This window comes from Plasmodium coatneyi, chromosome 14 (assembly GCF_001680005.1).
Source record: "Plasmodium coatneyi strain Hackeri chromosome 14, complete sequence".
Classification (NCBI taxonomy): domain Eukaryota; phylum Apicomplexa; class Aconoidasida; order Haemosporida; family Plasmodiidae; genus Plasmodium; species Plasmodium coatneyi.
In genome coordinates, this window is record NC_033569.1 from 1,886,503 (window position 1) to 1,908,193 (window position 21,691).

At 34.2% G+C, this 21,691-nt stretch overlaps 4 protein-coding genes across 4 annotated transcripts; all 4 read right to left on the minus strand.

Moving 5' to 3' along the window:
* Positions 1–7,238: 7,238 nt before the first annotated feature.
* On the minus strand, positions 7,239–7,439 carry PCOAH_00055300 (SICA antigen; the record flags this gene model as incomplete). Its single annotated transcript, XM_020062309.1, has 1 exon — positions 7,239–7,439. The coding sequence occupies one exon, from the start codon at positions 7,437–7,439 to the stop codon at positions 7,239–7,241; it is 201 nt and encodes a 66-aa protein (XP_019917764.1).
* Positions 7,440–9,860: 2,421 nt separating this feature from the next.
* Positions 9,861–11,175, minus strand: PCOAH_00055310 (Uncharacterized protein; the record flags this gene model as incomplete). Its single annotated transcript, XM_020062310.1, has 2 exons — positions 9,861–11,057; positions 11,137–11,175. The coding sequence occupies 2 exons, from the start codon at positions 11,173–11,175 to the stop codon at positions 9,861–9,863; spliced, it is 1,236 nt and encodes a 411-aa protein (XP_019917741.1).
* Positions 11,176–15,426: 4,251 nt separating this feature from the next.
* Positions 15,427–17,160, minus strand: PCOAH_00055320 (PST-A protein; the record flags this gene model as incomplete). The annotated part of the gene is made up of 3 exons (XM_020062311.1): positions 15,427–16,218; positions 16,533–16,567; positions 16,599–17,160. The coding sequence occupies 3 exons, from the start codon at positions 17,158–17,160 to the stop codon at positions 15,427–15,429; spliced, it is 1,389 nt and encodes a 462-aa protein (XP_019917879.1).
* Positions 17,161–18,728: 1,568 nt separating this feature from the next.
* PCOAH_00055330 (Glycerol-3-phosphate dehydrogenase [NAD(+)]) lies at positions 18,729–20,536 on the minus strand (the record flags this gene model as incomplete). Its single annotated transcript, XM_020062312.1, has 5 exons — positions 18,729–18,893; positions 19,041–19,343; positions 19,498–19,629; positions 19,813–20,271; positions 20,492–20,536. 5 exons carry the CDS (start codon positions 20,534–20,536, stop codon positions 18,729–18,731), a joined length of 1,104 nt encoding a protein of 367 aa, XP_019917589.1.
* Between the last annotated feature and the right edge of the window lie 1,155 nt (positions 20,537–21,691).

Consider the following 21,691-nt stretch of genomic DNA (forward strand, 5'->3'; position numbering starts at 1 on the left):
TAAATCTTTTTTATAACACTTGGGGAGAAGTTAATGTCGCCCTTTTCCTTCCATAATTTATCCCAAATCCAATAATAAAGAAGGTCATATACAGGACCACTCACTTTCTTCGTCGTTATTCCTCCTGCTGAGATCCCTTCTTCGTTCGCACCATTAGTTACATAACACCAAGCTTTTGCAATGTTCTCAATATCCTCCTGCATATCTACATAACTGCTTAATGCAGACGTTAATTTTTCTTTCAATGTAGTCCCCATCTTTTCCCCAGTTACACTCAGGTGTACCTTCCATATCATTGCTTTCTCCATCGTTCCTGTCTCCTCGGTCGAATCCATTGTACCTTTTTCTTGAAGGTAAATTATTTAAATTCGCTGCCTAAAAGTGAAAATAGTGGAGTACATATACATAGATATATGTATTCCCATGTGTTTCTATTTCTGCATTTATTACATTGCGCATAAAATAATGTGCACACATAATTAAATAATCTATTCTGAGAAGGGAGTGAACGAACCTTCAGTATTTGTTGCTCCTTCTTTGTAATTTCTGCGGACTGTGGTTCCAGAACTAAGCTTTCTATCAATTGCAATAAATACTCAGGGCTGCCTTGATCATTTTTGTCTGCAATTCCTCCACATCTCTCAGCACTCGGCGAACTCCTACATTGTTCCTCTACCTTTCGGCATGCTTCAGCAACCTTCTCTAAGTATTTAGCACATTTTTTACAGCTAACTCCCCTGGAATCCTTCCCTTCCTCCCATGCTTCTTCGGGGTCCAAATTATAATCGAACTGTTTTTCCATTAATTCGAATAACTTTTCCCCAGTGCCATCCGGCACTGCTTTACACTTCTGATTACTTAAAGCCTTCCCCAATATATCGTGTACTTCTTTCATAATTTTATCAAATGATCCCTTATCCTTTAATTTAGCATATATCATGCTTCCTGCTGTATAATATATAAGATGGCAGGGTCCATGCTCATCCCTGCTTTTGTCAAATATGCTAGATAAGCAACACCAGACAGGTGGAACATCATCCGCTGAGTTTTTTTCCTGTTGTAAGTTTTCACTCCTTATTCTTTCTTCCAATTGACTCTTCAAGCCTTTTAAGAATTGCAGTTGACCTCCGCAACGAAGTTCCTTCCCCCCACTATTTTCACTCATATTTCCTGAAGGTGAACTACCTATAATTGAATCTAACAAATTTCATTCGGGAGATGTGCATAAGCTTTCTTATCTACACCGCGGCATGGAATATTATGTGCACAATATGTATACACCTGCGTCGAAAGAGAAATAACCATTTACCGTTTCCTTTGTTATGGTTATTTTTCTATATATGTATAATGTTTATACGTAATAAAGTTCACGAATGAATTCTTCATTATTAATGTGTGTACATCATTGTTTGATATATTATATTATTATTCACACCTTCCCAAACTACTATACTCACAGGAATACAACTTCTTCCTTTAAGCTGAAATTTTTGTATATACACTTAATTCATGTTTTATGGTTATTTTAAAGGGAAATTATAAAACATTTTTAAATGATTCCTCATATGTATAGTATAGATCATGTGCGAAGTTCCTTTTTCTTCCTCATAAACATACACATTAATCCACATTCAATAAGGTTTGTGCACTTATAAAATAACGAAAGAAAGATATAATATAGGAAAGTGCATTACTTATTCATACTTAAAAAAATACACCCATTCCTATACTAATATTCCTTATTACACATTCCTTTTTCCGTTCATGAATTTTCAACAGTAATAATAACAACTCCCCAACTTCCCCCCTTATTTCGTTGAGAACATTATAATTAATTTACACATTTTAAATACATCATAACATTTAAGATCTTCCTCCTTTCTCCTTTCAATATAGATTATATTTTTATACATATTAATGTACTCCTCCATTCCCCCTTTTCTTCTGATGAGTATAATATCAATACTTTTTTCACATATAAAATGTTTTCAGGATTTAGCTTTTAGGGCATAGTACTTCGGATTTCCGATTTAAGGTTTCAGGGTTGCAGGTTCAGTATTTCAGGTTTTAAGGTTCAGGGCTTAGGGTTCAGAGTTTATGGTTCAGGTTTTAGGGTTCAGGGTTTATGGTTCAGGGTTTAGGTTTCACGGGTTTCAGGGCATAGGGTTCACGGATTTAAGGGCTTAGGGTTCAGTGTTCAGGGTTTAGGCATTAGGGTTTAGGTTTTAGGGTTTAGGTTTTAGGGTTTAGGGTTTAGATTTTAGGGTTTTGATTTTAGGTTTTAGGGTTTAGTGTTCAGGGTTTAGGGTTTAGTGTTCGAGGTTTAGGGTTCAGGGTTTAGGGTTCAGGGTTTATGAATTATCTTTTAGGGTTTAGGTGTTCAGGGTTTAGGGTTTAGTGTTCAAGGTTTAGGGTTCAGGGTTTAGGGTTCAGGGTTTATGAATTAGATTTTAGGATTTAAGTGTTCAGGGGTGTAGTATTTGTTGGTGTAGGATTTAGTGGTGGAGGATTTGTTGGTGTAAGATTTGGCGGTATAGAATTTGGTGGTTTAGGATTAAGGTGTGTATAATTTGGGGTTGTTAATATGCAATGATCATGGGAGGGAAGTTGTTAGTGGTGTGGGGTAGGATGGAAGGGATGTTGCTAGGGTATTAGGATGAAGGGTTATGAGTGTAGACGTAGATTGTTGGTGTATTAGGAGGAGGGGTTAGGAGTGGTAGAATGAAAGGGTTAGCTGTTGTTGTTGGAGTGTTGTGAGGTGATTGGAGTGTTTTTAGATGGTTGGAGTGTTGTTAGGTGGGTGGAGGGTAAGTTGTTAGTTGGGTCGAGTTTGAAAAGGAGGTTGTGTTAGGTGGGTTGTTAGGGGTGGTTGGTGGAAGGAAGGTTGTTAGGGTGGTGGTTGGGTGGAAGGAATGAAGGGGTCTAAGGAACGGAGTCAAAGGAGTCTAATGAGGGAAGGAAGGGAAGGAAGTTTTTTAAGGATGAGGAAGGGAAGGAAGTGTTTTAAGGAGGAGGAAGGGAAGGAACGAAGGTCTAAGGAATTGGAGGGGAAGGAAGGGTCTAAGGAAGGAAGGAGGAAGGAACTGCTTCCCTTCCACAACAAACTACTATTACAAGGGGAATGTACTGCTACAAGAGGAATGTGTGCGTGCACACAAACAGAAACCAAATTTTCACTCTCTCTCTTTTGAACAGAAAAATATATGTGAACAAAAAATATATATCTTTCTTTGTGCACTTATGTATTCCTCTTCTTCTTCTTTTTTTTTTATTTCTCTCTATACTTGTATTATACTTGTATTATATTTGGTATTGTGAATATACACATACCTCTTTTCACTGAATGTGGATAAATGAGTATGTGCACATTTATAAGAGTAGGAAGGAGAGGATTTATACTCTTTTTTGCTTGAATTATTCAGTATCCTTTAATAATATTCAATTAACTTACTTAATATTAATGGAGAATAAATAAAGAATACGTATGTTATGTTTTTCGTCAGAAAGAGAAGTGTGCTTATGAGCAAAATTGGAGAGGAATATGTGAATAATTATAAAATATTCCAAGCGAAAATACACAGAATGTGTGCACGCAAAGAAATATAATGCACAAAAATATAATAATACAGATATATACAAAGATTGAACACAAAAATATGTGAGCATATATATATATATATATATCTTTCTGCATTATGCTGTACTCCCCTTCTTCTTCTTTTTTCTCTCTATATACTTGTATTATATTTGGTATTGAGAGTGAAATTGTATTGTGAAGTACACATACTTTTTTCACTGACCATATAAATGAATGTACACATTTAAAGGAAAGGGGAAGATAAATACTCTTTTTTTTTTAAATTATACATTATTTGTTAACATTTTTCAATTAGGTCCCTTAATAATAAAAAAGAATAATTTAATAATGTACACCACATGTTTCACTCCATACTATCTCTTATATTGCTGTTACAGCACATTTACTCCTACTTTTGCATTAACTGTATACATATAAACATTTGGTAAATGTGTATGATATATCATTATTATTATTGAGGAATGAAGGAGTATGCATTACCTGGGAATAAAAATTTAACATTGGGGAGCATAGAATAAGCCAAAATTTTTACATATTTATTATATACGTTGAAAATTTTTAATACAAATTTATTACATACACAAATTACTTACATGAACAATGGCAAAGGTAATATGTATTATTCTTTCACGCTTATAATAAGGATAAATCTGTGTGCACATAATATTGTGTGCACAATGAAATTAAAATGTGCAAATACGTATGTATATTCCTTTAAATTACATCTGTAGGTCAGAGATTTGGACAAATTACCTTCCAAGACCGAATTCTATGATAGGTTTGATGGGGCTACTTGGGGAGCATGTAACCCTATTATTAGCGGGGCCGATAAAGTGAAGAGTGCATTAGGGAATAATTTAAAAGAGCATTCACCTGTCCTTTTTACTTTAGCCGGGAATATCATGGGTGCTCACTGTACCGCGTGTAAAATGAAGAAGGATTCATCAAAGTCTAATGATGACACATCATGCAGTTTTTTTTATCATTGGATGGGGAAACAGGTTCCTGAGAATATACAGGAGCATAAGTTATTGGAAATCATGGGAAAAATTTACGGAATGCTGGATAGTCCGTCCTATGGAAGTAAGTGTGAAATTAAATACAATGATGTTAAGAAAGACCTCTTCGACCATAGAAGAACCATATTCGACTTCTATTACGATTATGAGGATATAATAGAGTACTTACAGCAGGGTGACCTTCTGTGTGGGGTAGAGTGGCCGGAGTACCGGAATAAAATTACTGAAGCATGCACTGCTGTGAATGAATATTGTCAAATTGGGAATAATAATAATGATCTATATTGTACCTGGTTTAATGGGAGGAAAGAGGAGGAAGGAAAAAATTACTGTGATACGGACAAATTGCGAGCACTGACATGCAAGGAAACTTCCCCAGATGGTATGAATGGTCCTGTGGTTACTCAACTTACGGAAGACTCCCAGGATCTTGCTCTTCGTGCTCCCTCTTCTCTTACTCTTTCCCCCGATGTCGAGGTAAGGGTGTAAAAGGAAAGTACTGAGACATTCATTTTCTACTCACAATGGGTAAATTATTGTGTGTGTGTATACACACGTAATATTTTTATCTACCATAGTGTAAAAAATTGGAGAGGAGGAGGAAGGGGGACCATATATGAATATACATTTTTTACTAATTATACATGTAGGATGGTCCTTTAGATAAGTTACCCTCAAAAATAAATTACTATAATAAGTTCAACAGTGGCACATCGTATTGTTTGAAATTTACTAATGATAATTTCGGGGATGATATAAAAAGGGAGCTGCAGAAATATCCAGAAATTAAGGATAATATTAAGAATATCACGGAAGCGCTGTGTTATGCATCTAAAAGAATAAAAGAAAAGCAGTCCGATGATGATGAACCCTGTTATTTTTTCTATTATTGGTTGAGAAGTTTAGTGTTCGGGAAATTACGTACAGATTCCTTTCCAAATTTTATAAGTACGGTTTACAGTGAATGGGAAAAATTAGAGAGCGGGAGGATATGGTGTAACAATATATACGAAAACAGTAATATTATGAAAAATCACTTCGAAAACGCAAAATTAGTATGTGATTATTTCAATGACTACGGAACCCTGCGAAATCATGTAACTAGTAGTGGACAGACGTGCGATGCAACATATGCCGAACATATAAGGAGCATTGAATCAGCATGTAGGTCTATGGAAGCACAATGTCCCAGGAGTGAAGGTAACAATGATCCGTATTGTACCTGGTTTAATGGGAAGAGAAATCAAGGATATTGTAGCACCGAGAAGCTACGGGAATTGAAGTGTACTGTGGGAGCTTTAACAGGAGATAAAGTAATCGAGAGGCATGTCAATGATGTTACAGAGAGAATGTCTTCAATAAAAAAGGAAGCACCCGCAAGAGCGAACACACCCTTCTCCGGTGGAACCATCCCAGCCATCTCTTCTGTCTTCTCTGTTATAGGTGGAATTGCACTAGCTGCTACCATCCTATTGTATAAAGTAATAATAATAGCCACTATAATAACAACATCATAAAATGTGTGTGCACAAAATATAATTCATGAAATATTATTTATATGGGGAAAAAAAAATATAAAATGAACTGTGCCGTGTACACACATATAAAATACATATTCATCCACTTCGCTTCGTCCCCTTTTTTTCCCTTTCTTTGCTCTTTCTCTTTTTTTTTTATTTTAGTATAAACTTCTACCCTCCTGGATCCACAACCACTTTGGGAATAGCAGTAGCGGAGGAAGGAACAGAAAAAGAAGGTCCACCAAACATGATTTCGACACATTCACAGAAGACGACACCTTAACAACATATTCCACAGCAGATTCCACAACAGTAGGTTCTACGGAAGATGCATCTACTATATATGGTGGGCCACACAGAGGAAGAAGAGCAAATACTGCAGCAGGTCCCCATCAGAATATAAGTTACGGTATTATGTAACACCTATAAGGGGAAAGGGGGGTCTAAGGAAGGGGAATGTTCCCCTTCCTTAGACCCCCCTTTCCTTCCTTAGGCCTTCCCCCTCCCTTCGGAGGAAGGAAGGAGGGACCTAAATGACCGCGAACATTTTATATATAGTGTAAGGAAAGGAGCAAAGATTACCATTCTTCCTTTCTTTCCCCTTCCTTCCTTTTCTTTTCTTCCTTATTTTTTTTCTTCCTTTTTTTCTCCTTCTTTTTTTCCTTCCCTTTTTCCTTCCTTTTTTCCTTCCTACATATTGGTATGTTTAAATAACAACTTGAGATAAGGTACTCCCAAAAAGGGGCGCGGAAAAAGGAAAAAAGTGCTTACCCTTCTCAAAAAAAATATTTAATGAAAAGAAAAAATTTATAATGGTAAAAAATTATAACAGAAAATATTTAATGAACATATATTTTGGATCTTCAATAAAAATAAATTTTACCAAAAAAATCAAAATAAAGTGGGGAAAAAAATTTTGTCCGCATATATTGCATACACATGAACGTAAACAATTTAACACACAACACAAAAAAAAAAAAAAGGAATAAAAAAAAAAGGAATAAAAAAAAAAGGAATAAAAAAAAAAGGAATAAAAAAAAAAGGAATAAAAAAAAAGTAATAAAAAAAAAAGGAATAAAAAAAAAAAGTATTTACTACACCCTAAAACACGGAATCTGAACTTGGAACCTGTTCCTTAGGAACATCAACCATAGAAAGTTGTTCCTTAGGAACAAAGTCTTCTTTTATGAATTCCCTTCCCATAAATTCTTGAACAAGAATGGCAAGGAAGTCCTCCTGAACCAGTTTGGTGTCCCCTTTTTGACATTCGTCTAAAACTTCTAAATGGATATCAATAATCATGCAGCGACGTACACCACGACGATCACCAGCACGGCGACCAACGCCCCGTTTTTTCCTCTTTTTTTTACGCGTAGAACGAGGTTTGCGTTCCTTCACAATGTAATATTCACGTGGACCATCCTGGTCCACATGGTCAACAATCTGCTGTTCTAAGGGAAGTGGACCACGTACTTGATGAGCTCTTCTGTAGCGCTTTCTTGCCTTACGAAGCATTCTTAAGTACTACAAAAAAAAAAAAAAAAAAAAAAAAAGAGAAAGAAAAAAAAAATAATATTAGAAGAAAAAATGAAGGAAAAAAAAAAAATTAATATTAGAAGAAAATAAGAAGGGAAAGAAAAAAGAGAGAAAAAAAAAGTTGTGGAATTTCGCATTTTAGGGGTGTGTGTATGTAGGATTTCGCATTTAGGGTGGATGAGTGTAGGATTTCGAATTTTAGGGGTGTGTGTTTTTGTAGGATTTCGCATTTTAGAGATGTACGTGTAGGATTTCGCATTTAGGGTGGGTGAGTGTAGGATTTCGAATTTTAGGGGTGTGTGTTTATGTAGGATTTCGCATTTTAGTGTGTGTGTAAAATTTCGAATTTTAGAGGTGTATGTGTAGGATTTCTCATTTTAGGGGTGTATGTGTCGGGGATTTCGCATTTTAGGGATGTGTGTGTACAGGATTTTGTATTTTAGGGTGTGTATGTAGTATTTAGCATATTAGTGTGTATGTAGTATTTAGCATATTAGTGTGTATTTGTAGGATTTCGCACTTAGTGTTCAGCTGTTTTAGGGTGTAGGGAAAGCAATGTGGTCTGTTGTTTAGCTGTTTCAGGGTGTATGAAGAACAGTGTGGCCTGATATTTAGCTGTTTTAGGGTGTAAGGACAACAATGTAGCCTGGTATTTATCTGTTTTAGGGTTTAGGTTATACATCTAAAGTGTAGATAAAAAAGAGAATGAAGGAAAAAAAGAAGAAAAAAATAAAAAATAAGAAAAGAAAATATGTTTTGCGCAAAAAAAAAAAAAAAAAAAAAGAATTAAAAGAAGAAAAAAAAAAGAAAAAAAAAAGAAAAAAAAAAGAAAAAAGAAATACAAAAAAATATACGTCTACCCTTCTAAAAATTTAAAAAAAAAAAAGAATTGTGCATCAATTACACAAATTTTTACCAAGTCACACATGTGCGCTTCTCCTCCGCCAAAAAAAAAAAAAAGTGTCTTAAAAAAAGAAGTGTTCTTACAAAAAGAAAAAAAGAACTGTGTACAAATTTTACCATGTCACACATGTGCGTACGAAAAAAAATAAAATTATAACGGCAAACTGGCAGAACAAAAAAAGAAAAAAATTTTAATTGAATTAATTCATAATATTAAAAAAAAAAAAGAAAAAATAAAAAAAGAAAAATGAGAAAGGAAGAAAAAAATGTATAAATCGTCCATAATATTTTTAATTCAAAAATATTTGCTTCCTACGAACTTAAAGCCTGTCCTGTATGCCATTGTAGAATATTCCTTAAGGTTATAAATAGGATTATTAGTGATAAAAATAATATATGCAAAGGGAGAAATTTCAATTATATTATATTTGAACAGAAAAAAGGATTTAATTTGTATGACATAGAAGTTCAATTCTTTTCAGTAGCGAATTAGGGTTTCACACAAAGGAACCTACTTAATGCCACCTAAACCCATGAAGGAATCAGCAAAGCGTGCGTACATGAAGTCGCTGTATTATTTGGAGCAAGAAGAAAAAAAAATTGCGAATTCATGTTTCCATATTGCGCAATAACATATGTACCATGTGGAAATGTGGGAAGAATTTATTCCGTATTATACGATAAATAAATTCCTTGAAGAAAGGGGAAATTTATAGTGTTCCCTTTTTTTTCCTTACTTAATCCAATTTAACAATTTTATTTGTTTTTTCATTCTCTTTACGTTTTTTTGAAAAGGGGGAAAAAGTATGTACAAAACATGAACATTATATTACACATCTATACTTACGCAACGTACGATGAATATGTATATATACATAGAATACCCATCAACAGCAAGCATCTTACACATAATTAAATTTGTCCATACATTTTATGTATCACCTTTGGAGGTATTATGTACGTATGCACACATATGTACGCATCACATAAAACATCACGTCATACTGAGGCAACATTTTCTTTTCACAATTCTTAAATCATTGGAAATATTGCGGAAATGTAAAAATTAACTTTTTCCCCCAACGTGCTGTACCATCTCTGTTCCTGAGATTCAATATATACGATATTTCTTTATATTCGTTTAAACAAAGGAACCGTTATGTTTAAATTTTTCGTAGTAAACTCAGACCTTTAGGAGCTTAGTTCGTGGCTTTGACCTATACTTCTGAGACAATTAATTCTTCAGGTTAGCGTCATGATACGCGTGAATGGTGAATTGTCCTCCTAGGAAAGTTTTGGTTTTCCAAAGAGGGCTACACATTCTTGCGTTACTTTAAGGGTGACTTCTTTCCATGAATCCCTAACATCCTTTAAGATCTCTTTAAATTCATCTCTGCTTAAATTTTCCTTTACAACAGATGTATAAAATATATCATTAACATGTTCGCGTTGTTCTTTAAAATTATTACCAACTATCTGCTTACATTTTTTCCATTTGTTCTTATATCCTGAGATAGTTTCAAAATTTTGTTTTTTTTTTAATTCTAATAATTTTTTGGACAAGCATCTGTTAGAATTAATATATTTACTTCTTTCATTTAGGAATGATTGCCAGTAAAGAGAGATCAATTCGTGTTTTTTAGGAAATTTTTCCATTTCTTTCAATTCCTTATTTATTTCAGAATCGCTCAACCTCTCATCAAAACAAGTCATTTCGTAATGGAGAGAACACGTGTTATGCGTTCCGTAATTTTCCCATTTTTTAAATTCTCCCAATAGTAAATTGTCCATTTCATCCTCATCATCTATATGTTCTTCGTTACCATATCTTGACCATCTTGTGTTACCTTTCGGTACTTCTAAATATTCATTTTCTTGATATCCTGCCATTTTGTATTTCCTTATATCCCAACTACCTAACTTTTTATTCTTTCCATTTTTTTTTTTTTTTTTCTTATCACCTTTTAATAATCCTTTGCGCTCTTCTTCTAATTGGTCTTCATATTCTTGTATGTTACCGAGTGGACCATTGTATGCTTGTTTGTGCCACTTATTTAATTCCTTCTGACCTTTTCCCTTCTTCTCCTGCAGCTCCTTCCCTTTCTTTCTTTCCTCATTTCCTCCAGCAGCTCCTTTCTTTTCAGCAGAATTTTCTTCCTTTTCAGTGGGAGCTTCTTCTACCTTCTCAACAGGAGCCTCTTCTTCCCTTTCAACAGGAGCCTCTTCTTCCCTTTCAACAGGAGCCTCTTCTTCCCCTCTTTGAACAACCTCCTCTTCGCGCTCTTCATCGGAATATCTTTCTTCCTCAGAATTCTCATAACCTTCCTCAGGGTGGTTTCCATAGGTCTCCTCATCATCCTCATGAAATTCGAATTCCTCTACTGATGGAGTTGCTACTTCTGCGCTTGCTAAATTTCTACCAATACTGCTATGCAGTTGTAATGGAGCATTCACATCGTGTCTTTTGAAATCCTCTTGATGCTATAATGGAAGAAAAGGGAAGAAAAGAAAATAATGAAAAAGTAGTAAATATGCATGTAATAGTATGTACGATACATACTATTCGTATGGGACATGTGTTCAACACTTGCAACATCATAGTGATACGTATCTATATTATTAAGCATCACCCTCCTCTATTTGCCTCTGTTTACGTGTAGTACTCACCTTTAAAAAGATAAAAGCAAGAACAAAAAACAACATCGCAGTTCTTTTAGTGAAGAAACAGGACGATCCTCCTGGTGTGCCGTTCTTTTTTTCATCCACTCCACTTTGTGCACCTGTTTTGCCATTGCGGCGTCCTTTACCACTTTGGGATGACAACGCTCCTGATGATGCCGAGCTGATTATTTTTTTTGAGCGTACCATGTTGTGTTATGGATCTTATATATGGAAAAAGGAGGTATTTGTGAGTATTTTAAATTGAAATAAAATACGGTACAATTTTTTAAAAACAAATTATAATTGAAGAAATACAATACAAGAATTATAGCTATTCGATGGTTTCCTTTCTTTTTAAATTATGGTTCGATTCGGAAAGGAGTTATATGAAAGAAAAAAATACAAAATTTTATAATTAGTTCGGCGGTTTCTTTTTTTATTCTAAAAAAAATATTTATTGTAATATAGGAAAAAGAACTGTCTACCAATAGGAATGGTTCTTCTACTTTCTTTTTTTTTCATAATATAATATTTTTTCATAGTAGATGAAAAAAAAAAAAAAAAAAAAATAAACATGAAGTCTATCAGTTTGACCGTTTCTTTTTTTTTTTTTTTTTTTTTTTAAATATTTTTCTATATAATAAATAAAAATTTTTCTTGCCAACAATTAAATTAAAATTAATGTACCGTACAATTAAAAAAATATTTTTATGTCCAAAAGAAAAAAAAAAAAAAGGAAGTACAAGATAGATAAATACTGGTAGATGAAATCTTATTCACGGATCTGCCAGCTGTCATTAATTATAAAACAAGAACATATACATTACGAATGTATGTTTATTTAAATTTTTCTTTTTTTGCATGCAGTCCATCCATTCACAACATATTAAAGCATTAGTTTTGACATAGCAATATTATTTTATGAAAAAATATAAAAGGACCTAAGTAATATATGCGCATATACTGCATGAATGTATGCATACAAGAGAAAGGAAGCATACTTGAACGTACCCACAACAATTTATATACATGTTTTATTTTTATTAAAATACGAAATAGAGATAAATTCTCGCCCCGAAGTAATTTTTTTTTCTAATTGCATGTAAAAAAGTTTTTTATTACAGAACAAATCTTTAGAAAAAAAAGTTGAAAAGAAAGAAGAGAAACACTTATATAATATTTATCCAATAAACATAGAACTAATTAGATACTTGCGTTAATTCAAACAAATATAAATTATACATTTATGAATAGTTATATCGTAGTAATGGAATTACAATGATTCCTATATATTCAATTAAGAACCTTATTATAAATAAATTTATAAATTATTATGAGTAAATTTTAGCATGTAGAATATGTAAACAATAAGAATTATTCCAAGGTTTAAGTTAACTTATATAATTACAATGGCAATGTTCCTAATAAATGACCGTTTAAACGACAAGTGCAATTTATTTCATGAATATGGTCTCTTTATTCTTAGTAATGATATCTAATAGTAGCCTTTCTCCTTCGTTACAATTAATAACGAGAGGAAACGTTCTTTGAACAGTAAGCTCTATAGAGAGTTACAGAAGAGAGAACGTTTTTTTACTTTGTGCTCGACGAATAGAGAAAAAGGACCTGCGCAAAAAATTTGCCGATATAGAATTATATATATAACACCTATTGTACATATTTATGTATGTTATTAAAGAATTATTTATTACATTTTACTAAACTCATGTAAAACGTCCAAAAAAAAAAAAAAAACAGAACAACATCCTCTATAACAACATTTGTCAGGACATTATTTGTCACCATAACACTAACATTCATTTTAAGCATATATATTACAAAATAAATTGTTAGAATTGAACATACAATGGTTACATCAGGATATCATAAAATAGACTGTACAAATGAATGTCTTTATCGTGAACATCTTCCTCCATTCTTCCTAATAAGTAGCTAATTAGCAGATCATATTCCTAAAATCTAAAATCCTGAACTCTAAAGTCTAAATCCTGAGGCCTCAATGCTAAATCCTGAACCTTAAAACCACAACACTAAATCATGAATTCTAAACACATAACCCCAAACCATAAACCATAAACCCTAAATTCTGAACCCTAAATCCTAAAATCCTAAACCCTGAACTCTAAACCCTAAAACCCTCCACCCTAAAACCCTAAATTATAAAACCTAAATCATAAACCCTAAACCCTGAACCTAAACCCTAAACCCTGAAACTAAACCCTAAGCCCTGAACCTAAAACCTAAATCCTGAAATTCAAAACCCTGAAATCTAAACCCCGAAATCTAAATCTTGAAATCTAAACCCCGAAATCTAAATCTTGAAATCGAAACCCTGTCCCCTAAACCATGAAACCCTAAACACTGAACCCTAAACTCTCAACCCGGAACCCCGCACCCTGAACACTAGACCCTAAATCCTGAACATTAAACCCTAATCCTGAACCTTAAGCCTAAATCCTGAAGCCTGAATGCTAAATTCTGAAACCTAAAACTTGATCCCTGAAGCATAAACCCTGAACCGTAAACTCTGAACGGTAAATCTTGAAGCGTAAACCTTGAACCGTAAACTCCGAACGGTAAACCCTGAAGCGTAAACCCTGAACCCTAAACCCATGAACCCTAAACCCTGAACCGTAAACCCTGAAACGTAAACCCTGAATCGTAATCCCTGAATTTTAAATCCTGAATCCTAAACCCCAAAACCTGAAACGTAAACCCTGAATCCTACACCCTCAACCCTAAACCCTGAACTCTAAACCCTAAACCCTGAACTCTAAACCCTAAACCCTGAACTCTAAACCCTAAACCCTGAACTCTAAACCCTAAACCCTGAACTCTAAACGCTAAGCCCTGAACTCTAAACGCTAAGCCCTGAACTCTAAACGCTAAGCCCTGAACTCTAAACCCTAAGCCCTGAACCCTGAACCCTAAACCCTAAACTCTGGTACCCTTAAATAATTACTCTAATACCTTTATACCATCATTATAATACATTTACGCTATCACTGTAATAAGCTTACACACAACGTCTATCCCTAGAACGTCTAATCCTAGAACTCCCTAAATCCTACACCCCCTAAATCGTATACAGCGGTTAATCCTACACCCTAACACGGGAACCTTACACCTTTATTGCTAAATATTACGTACCGAAAGTTCGACATCCCCGACACCCCCCTAAGTGCGAAGTCCAACACTCACGTTCTTGCCTATTCACATACTTGCAAAGTCACTTATTCCCTAACTCGTCCACTCGTTCATTTGATTCTTGATTCCTTTGAACTTTCTTTTCATTGTTCCTTCTTTTTTTTTTCCTTTAAAACTTTTTCCTTCTTTAAACGTTTTTTCCTGAAAACTTTTATTCTTTTAAACATTTTATTCCTTTTTTTTTTTTAAAATATATTATTAACATTTTTTAGGCAAGGTACACCTTATAAAATTCAATAAATATGAAAATTAGCTTTTTCACTCTTGTCTTTTTTCTGCCTTATAATGTTCTTATTATATGGAGCATACTTTTGCGCACTTAGGGGATAATTCATTTACCAATATTCACTTCTTCGCATATGCATCCATTCCTATCGACGCGTGAGAATTATTCGCGAAAGATCAATTCTAGGAGTTTTCATTTTACGCTTCATTTTACATATAATAGGAAATATCTTATGTACACTTTTAGCATTTAAATGATTGCAAAAAAAATATAATACATAGTTGTAAAGTGAAATGATCAATGATTCGACTGCTTTTATTTTTTTCACGCTATTTGCGCAATACCTCTTAAGCAGTAGGATGTATAATATAAAATGAAAGTACAATATTATATTGTGATTAATTTTCAGCTTTTAATTTTTAGAAATTAATAAAGTTCTAATATATAATTAGTATTATTTTGAAGCATTATTTTTCGTTTTTATTTAGTACAATGCGCGGATAAAACAATGTGTAAAGTATATTTCAAGATGCCAATTGTGTTAAACATAATTTATTTTACACATAACGTAAAAAAAAAAAAAAAAAAAAAAAATTCAAATAGAAAGTTGCATATATGTGCCTGCACATATATAATGTGAAAATTATCAACTTTCATATAATGTTTTTTTTTTTTTGAGATAACTTGCATAAGTTTGAGAACATTTTACCAATAAAAAAAAAATAACTTCCTCCCTTATTCATTCTTTAAAGTTTTGGCCTTTTGTTCTTTTGTGTTTAAATTTGCAAGCCAATCTATGATGCTTTGTAAGACCATTTCGTTCCCAGGCTCTGTGGTCAACCCATGCTCCATGTTTTCTAGCGTAATCAATTCTTTATTATTATTATTTAATCTATTAAAAAATGATTGTACACCTCTGTAATAACAAAAAATATCATCTTTGGAATGAATTAGCAATATAGGAATATCACTGGGGATAAATCTCATATCTTTTTCTAAGTTACTCGTTGCTCTTAGAAGTTCACACCAATATTTTAAGGTTAGGCCAATTTTGGATCGAATTTTATCAAAATTAGAAAGATCATTAAGATAGGGATATTTTTGAAATCCTATTTTTGTGGCAAGTCTTAACGTTGGAAAGAGGGCACCAATTAATTTTGAAAATGGTAAATAAAAAATTTTATATTTATATGAACGTGGTGAAGCTATTTTCTGAAAACAAATCATACTTGATAATGAGATGCATCCTTGAATGTTTAATTTTCCTTTCCCATCGTTTTTTGTCTTCTCTAACAGTTGTAATGTTCTTAAAACAACGTTTCCTCCCATAGATTGACCAAGTATGAATATTGGACATGAAGAATGTTTATAATTCTTACGTCCTTCACTACAGCGGGGTTTCTTATCGCTTTCAAGATCCTTGTTGCTTTGGGGATCCTTGTTGCTTTGGGGATTCTTGTTGCTTTGGGGATTCTTGTTGCTTTGGGGATTCTTGTTGCTTTGGGGATTCTTGTTGCTTTGGGGATTCTTGTTGCTTTGGGGATTCTTGTTGCTTTGGGGATTCTTGTTGCTTTGGGGATTTTTATTGCTTCTGGGATCCTTGTTACTTTGGGGATCCTTGTTGCTTTGGGGATTTTTATTGCTTTTGAGATCCTTATTGCTTTGGGGATTTTTATTGCTTTTGAGATCCTTATTGCTTTGGGGATCCTTGTTGCTTTGGGGATTTTTATTGCTTTTGAGATCCTTATTGCTTTGGGGATCCTTGTTGCTTTGGGGATTTTTATTGCTTTTGAGATCCTTATTGCTTTGGGGATTTTTATTGCTTTTCGGATCCTTGTTACTTTGGAGATCCTCGTTGCTTTTCGGATCCTTGTTACTTTGGGGATTTTTATTGCTTTTGGGATTACTATTATTCCTCCTCACATTTCTGTTACATTTATCACTATTACCTTCATTGCTGCCATCACATAGAGCAGCACAATCCGTCACGTCTTCGCAAATTGCCTTGTAATAACTTTCTTGATCTTTTAAATATAATTCATCATTAATTATATTAAGATATTGTATTACGTCATGCACTATATCATCAAAGTTGTTAATATTCAGACTTAAGTCTTTCCACCCGTCGGACAGTCCATGACCTTCTAAATCTAATGCATATACTGAATAGCCATTTTTATTAAAATGTTCTATCCAGCTGTCTTTATAAACGTAAAAATTGTTTTCATCTTTTAATATAGCTCTACAGTTGTCCACGATTTCAACGTTATGTCTTAAAAAGGTCAATCTTGCATGTGAATTTAGACCATGAATTAATACTATAATGCCTATAGCGTTTTTCACTAACCATGCATACGTTGACATTAATAAGCCATCCTTATTAAAGAAAGCACCAAGTTTTGGATTGCCGTCTAGTTTTGTAGTAGTTGGGGTTTGGACATCTATCTCAGGTTCAACACACCAATCCATTTTATATTTATGAAAATAAGAAAAAAACAATTTCTCACAACATCGAAAATGAAAAAAAGTACATACCTATACACTTTATTACGGTCTTTTGTTTTATGAATGAATAACTTCCAATTATGCAAAACGAACAGCTTTCTTTTAATCCCCTCTCCCTTTCTACTACATGTAATTAAATATGAACAAAAATATTATCTACAGAAGAAAAAGCAAAATCATACTTAACCAAAAATAGGGATATAACTTAACATAAAGTGCGAATCCATTTTAAAATATTTAAAAAAAAATTTTAATTTAAAACCACGGTTGGTTAATAAGAACATATATAGATAAACAAAAATAATACATGTACAGTTAAATTTGGCAAATGGTCCTACAGAAGGATTACATATATATCTAAAATAAATGAAAAAAGAAATGTATATATATTATTACATATTGCATGTTTATAAATGAAAAAGAAAAAAAAAAAAAAATGATCACAGATCGCAGACTAGCGATTAATTAATTATATATAAAAAAATAACCAGAAAGCCAAATACAAAAACGAAAAGGATATTTCTAAAATGCGTCAGTGGACTAACGTTTTTTTTTTTATTTATTATTATTATTTTTTTTTTTTTTCTGCTTTTCTTTTTTTCTTTCCTTTTTCCTTCCTTCTTTTTCTTATTTATTCTTCTTTTTTTTTTTTTTTTTTCCATTTCTTCTTTTTTTTTTTTTTTCCTTTTCTTCTTTTCTTTCCTTCTCCCCCCCCCATAAGCATCTAATTAACAGGCAACATTGTTGTTCTACAACGCAGCAAATAACCTTATTCGAAATAACCTACCTTCATACCCTTAACCTTCCCTTTCTTTCTTTCCTTTTTTTTTTCTTTTTTTCTTTTTTTCTTTTTTTTTTCTTTCCCTTCTTATTTTCTTCTAATATTAATTTTTTTTTTTTCCTTCTTCCTACTTCCTACTTCTTCCCCTTAGTTTTCTTTCTTTCTTTTCTTTAAGCGCTATTTTGTTCGATATTTCCCAGAAAAAAGGGAAAATGGGAGAGCACAAACGTGCATAAAGTGCTAATAATGCACATTATTCAGTTTAATTATTGTGGTGTACACAAGGGGTGGGGAAGTTGATATTCAAAGGGTTCGTTCTTTTTAAAAAAAAATAAGAGGTAATAATGATGAGACATAGGGTAAAAAGCTAATGGCACATGTTACAAGGAACAAAGAGCAGTTTTGAAAAGTATTCTTACATACTGCCAGTGGTAAATTAAAAAAAAAAAAAACCATGCTAATTATTCATTATGTTCAGAATTCAGCAAACCGGGACAATTATACATTACCGGAAAAATTAAACAAAAACATCGTTACAAGTGTTGTGCTAAATTCGGGGTGCACATTATTCCTACACAGGAAATCTCATCGGTAGATATGGTCTACGGACGCATTTGCTTGAAGGTTAAAATATGCACACATGGCACATAGGATCACTCTGTCTGTGCGTACATATGACTTCTACACACACGCTCTAACGTTCGAACGTTCGAACTTACGTTTGAGCTGAGCACGGCGGTTCCCCTGCTTCCTACGCCGTTATTGGCGATACTGTGTTGTTCATAAATATATTCAACAGTGCTTGGGGGTCCTCATTTTCAAACGATATGCTGTGGAGAATCGTGAAAAGGGGAAATTCGTGGGTTAAGTCATTCTTTTTAATCATTTGGTAAATGTACTTCAAAGTCACAGTTCCCTGCGAAAGGAAGAATAAATGGAAAAAAAAAAAAAAAAAAATTATTACAAACTGCGGTAACAACTACTGCATCCAACGGAATGTAAACACAATGTCATCGGATTGTGTATGCACAGAAAATTTTCCCTATATTAAAAAATTACTGACCTGCAATTTCTGCCCCTTGAGGATTTCACTCTCCAGCTGTTCCCACGTCTTTTTCCGCTTACACTTTACAAACTCCGCAGAGCATTTTGCGTTCCTTCCCCCCAGGAAGGACGTGATAATATCAGCCAGGCCACAGCTCTCAAAAAATATGCTTACATCTGAATAGTTAAAAAATGTTTTCCCAAAATGGAAGGCCTCCTTAACCCCAATTCGGATAATCGCCGACTTGGAATTGGGGGAAGCATTGAGTCCATCGCAAAATCCAGCTGCCAAGGTTATGATATTTTTCAGCGCGCCGAAAATCTGCACATAGTGGGGAAGGGAAAGTGTTAACAGAAAATGTGCGCCACAGATAATTAGGAAATAAATAAACAGGTTGGGAAAAGTGCAACACATGTTTGTATACCAATATGGCGGTAGAGACGTCATATTTACTTATTCCTATTGGCCGCCCTACCTCAACCCCCACAGTTTCATTAACGCAGTTTATTTTAAAATAGGGCAAGTCGAAAACCCGCTGCCAAATTAGTAGAGTTTCTTTGTCATTTCCTCCTATAGTGGATTCCGAAAATTCCTCCATGGCTACGTCCTGTTAAAAGGGCACATTAAAACGCACGCAAAAGGTGTGTCACGAAGGTGAGAATCTTTGGAATGTCCCAAAAGTACGCACAGTATATGCGATGGTGCGTGTAGGTGAATATATCTACTCTTCACGGTGTTTCCCCCCCCCGTAGGGGTGCTAACACACGCACCACTCCCCATACACACTTACCATGGCTATGTTTGCACCCGACAAGGCAGAACAGGGAATGCCCAGAGTGTTGCTAATATATTTGGAGCAAAGATACATCTCATTATTTTTAATAATAAATCCTTTAGTTAACGAAATAGCCTTTGCATGCTTCTCTATCTTAATGGATTGGCTCTCCTTTATTAACTTTAATACGTTTTCCAAATATTGGGATGGAATTATAAATATTAACAGGTCAGCAGAATTAATGACTCTGGACAAATCTGAGTAGGCAACAATGTTGTGCGGTAAGGACACCCCCTTTAAGTATTTTACATTTTCATGCTTTTTGTTAATTATATCCACTATACTTTCCCCGTTTACCAGTTCGTCCCGCACCCACATCTTCACTTCATTCTCAAATAAATAATTATTCTTTGCATTCGTTCCCACGACTTTGCTGATTGCGCTTGCCCAGTTTCCGCTGCCCAGGATGGATATCTGTTCGTGGGAATGCGAAAAAAAAAAAAAGGAAAAACACACACAAACACATGTGTACACTCGATTGACTTCTACCTAAGCATAGTTGTAACGTTGTGGCATGGGTCTGACAGGCGAAGTGTGCTGGCGGATGGGTACGCACATATATATTTATATATGCCCGTGTGCACACTTCCACGTCCGCAGCACAGGTGCTTTCTCCCCTTCCTTTGGGTGTTACCTTGAGTGGGCCTTCCTTCAGCTTATCGAACAGATTCCTGTACATTTTGGCGTTTTTTAAAAATGGCACAGTTGCGACTTAAGAGGAGAGATATATATGTACTATGCACACGCTATAATATGTCGTAACTTTTTCGTTTTAACTCTTCACTTTTAATGTTAATAGCGTTATCCCAGGGATGGTATGCCCTTCTCGCTGATATACTTCTTAGCAATTCTGCGCTTTTCTTGGTGGTGCCCCTTTGTAGGTGTTTGCTATTATGGGGACGTTATATGTATGTGCGTATGTAATCCCCACATGTACTTCTCCTTCGTTCTTCCGGGACTCTTTCCTGATATATGTGCTCCTCCGTTGAATGGCCCTATTTTTTTTTTTTTCCTAAATATAAAATTGTTCACGTTTATTTTTGCCCAAACGGGGAAAAAAAAAACACATAGGAGAGATAAGAAGTTATGCGACACCTTGAAGTGAAATATTTTTTTTTCGCCTCTCGAACTTTTTGCGGGTTCAAAAAATGTTTGCACGTCACCCACGTGACATATGTGCCCAGCATATACCTCCAGTGTATGTAATATGTGTACACATATGGTTACATGTGGCCGTATATATTTGCGGAAAGACTTTATGATGTCGATTGGGCCAGTTCCTTTTTGCCTTGCCCTTCAACCCATTCCATTCACAAAAGTGTGCAAAAAGTGTTTTACGTTCTGCGGATGGAGGTGTTTCCTTTGTTTCTCTTTAACTTGAATTGCAAAACGTGTGCAAATGTTTATAGGTACATATATATTTATACATACACATGTTTATACATATATATATATATATATTTTTCTTTGTTCATATATTGCAAATGTAGCTTTCAACAAATTCGGGGGTGCTGATTACGCATTACGCAACTGTTTATATACACCCAATTAACCACTAGTGTTACGTGTACGCTAAAGTCTGAATCTCCTGTGCGATCGTTTATGTAAAAGAGCAACCATAACAGTGTTTCTTCAGTTCGCTTTGTACGTATTCAATTAGCAAAGGATACAACTTCGTGCGTGTATACTCCAGGGAGGGGGTAAATATACAGGCGAAAAGCGGAACACTGATTGCAGCGCTTTTCCTTCATTTTTCATCGTTCTTTTGTGGCGTTCTTTGCAGCTTTGCTTCCGAGTGGTACACATTTTTACTATACATATCTTTTTCCACATT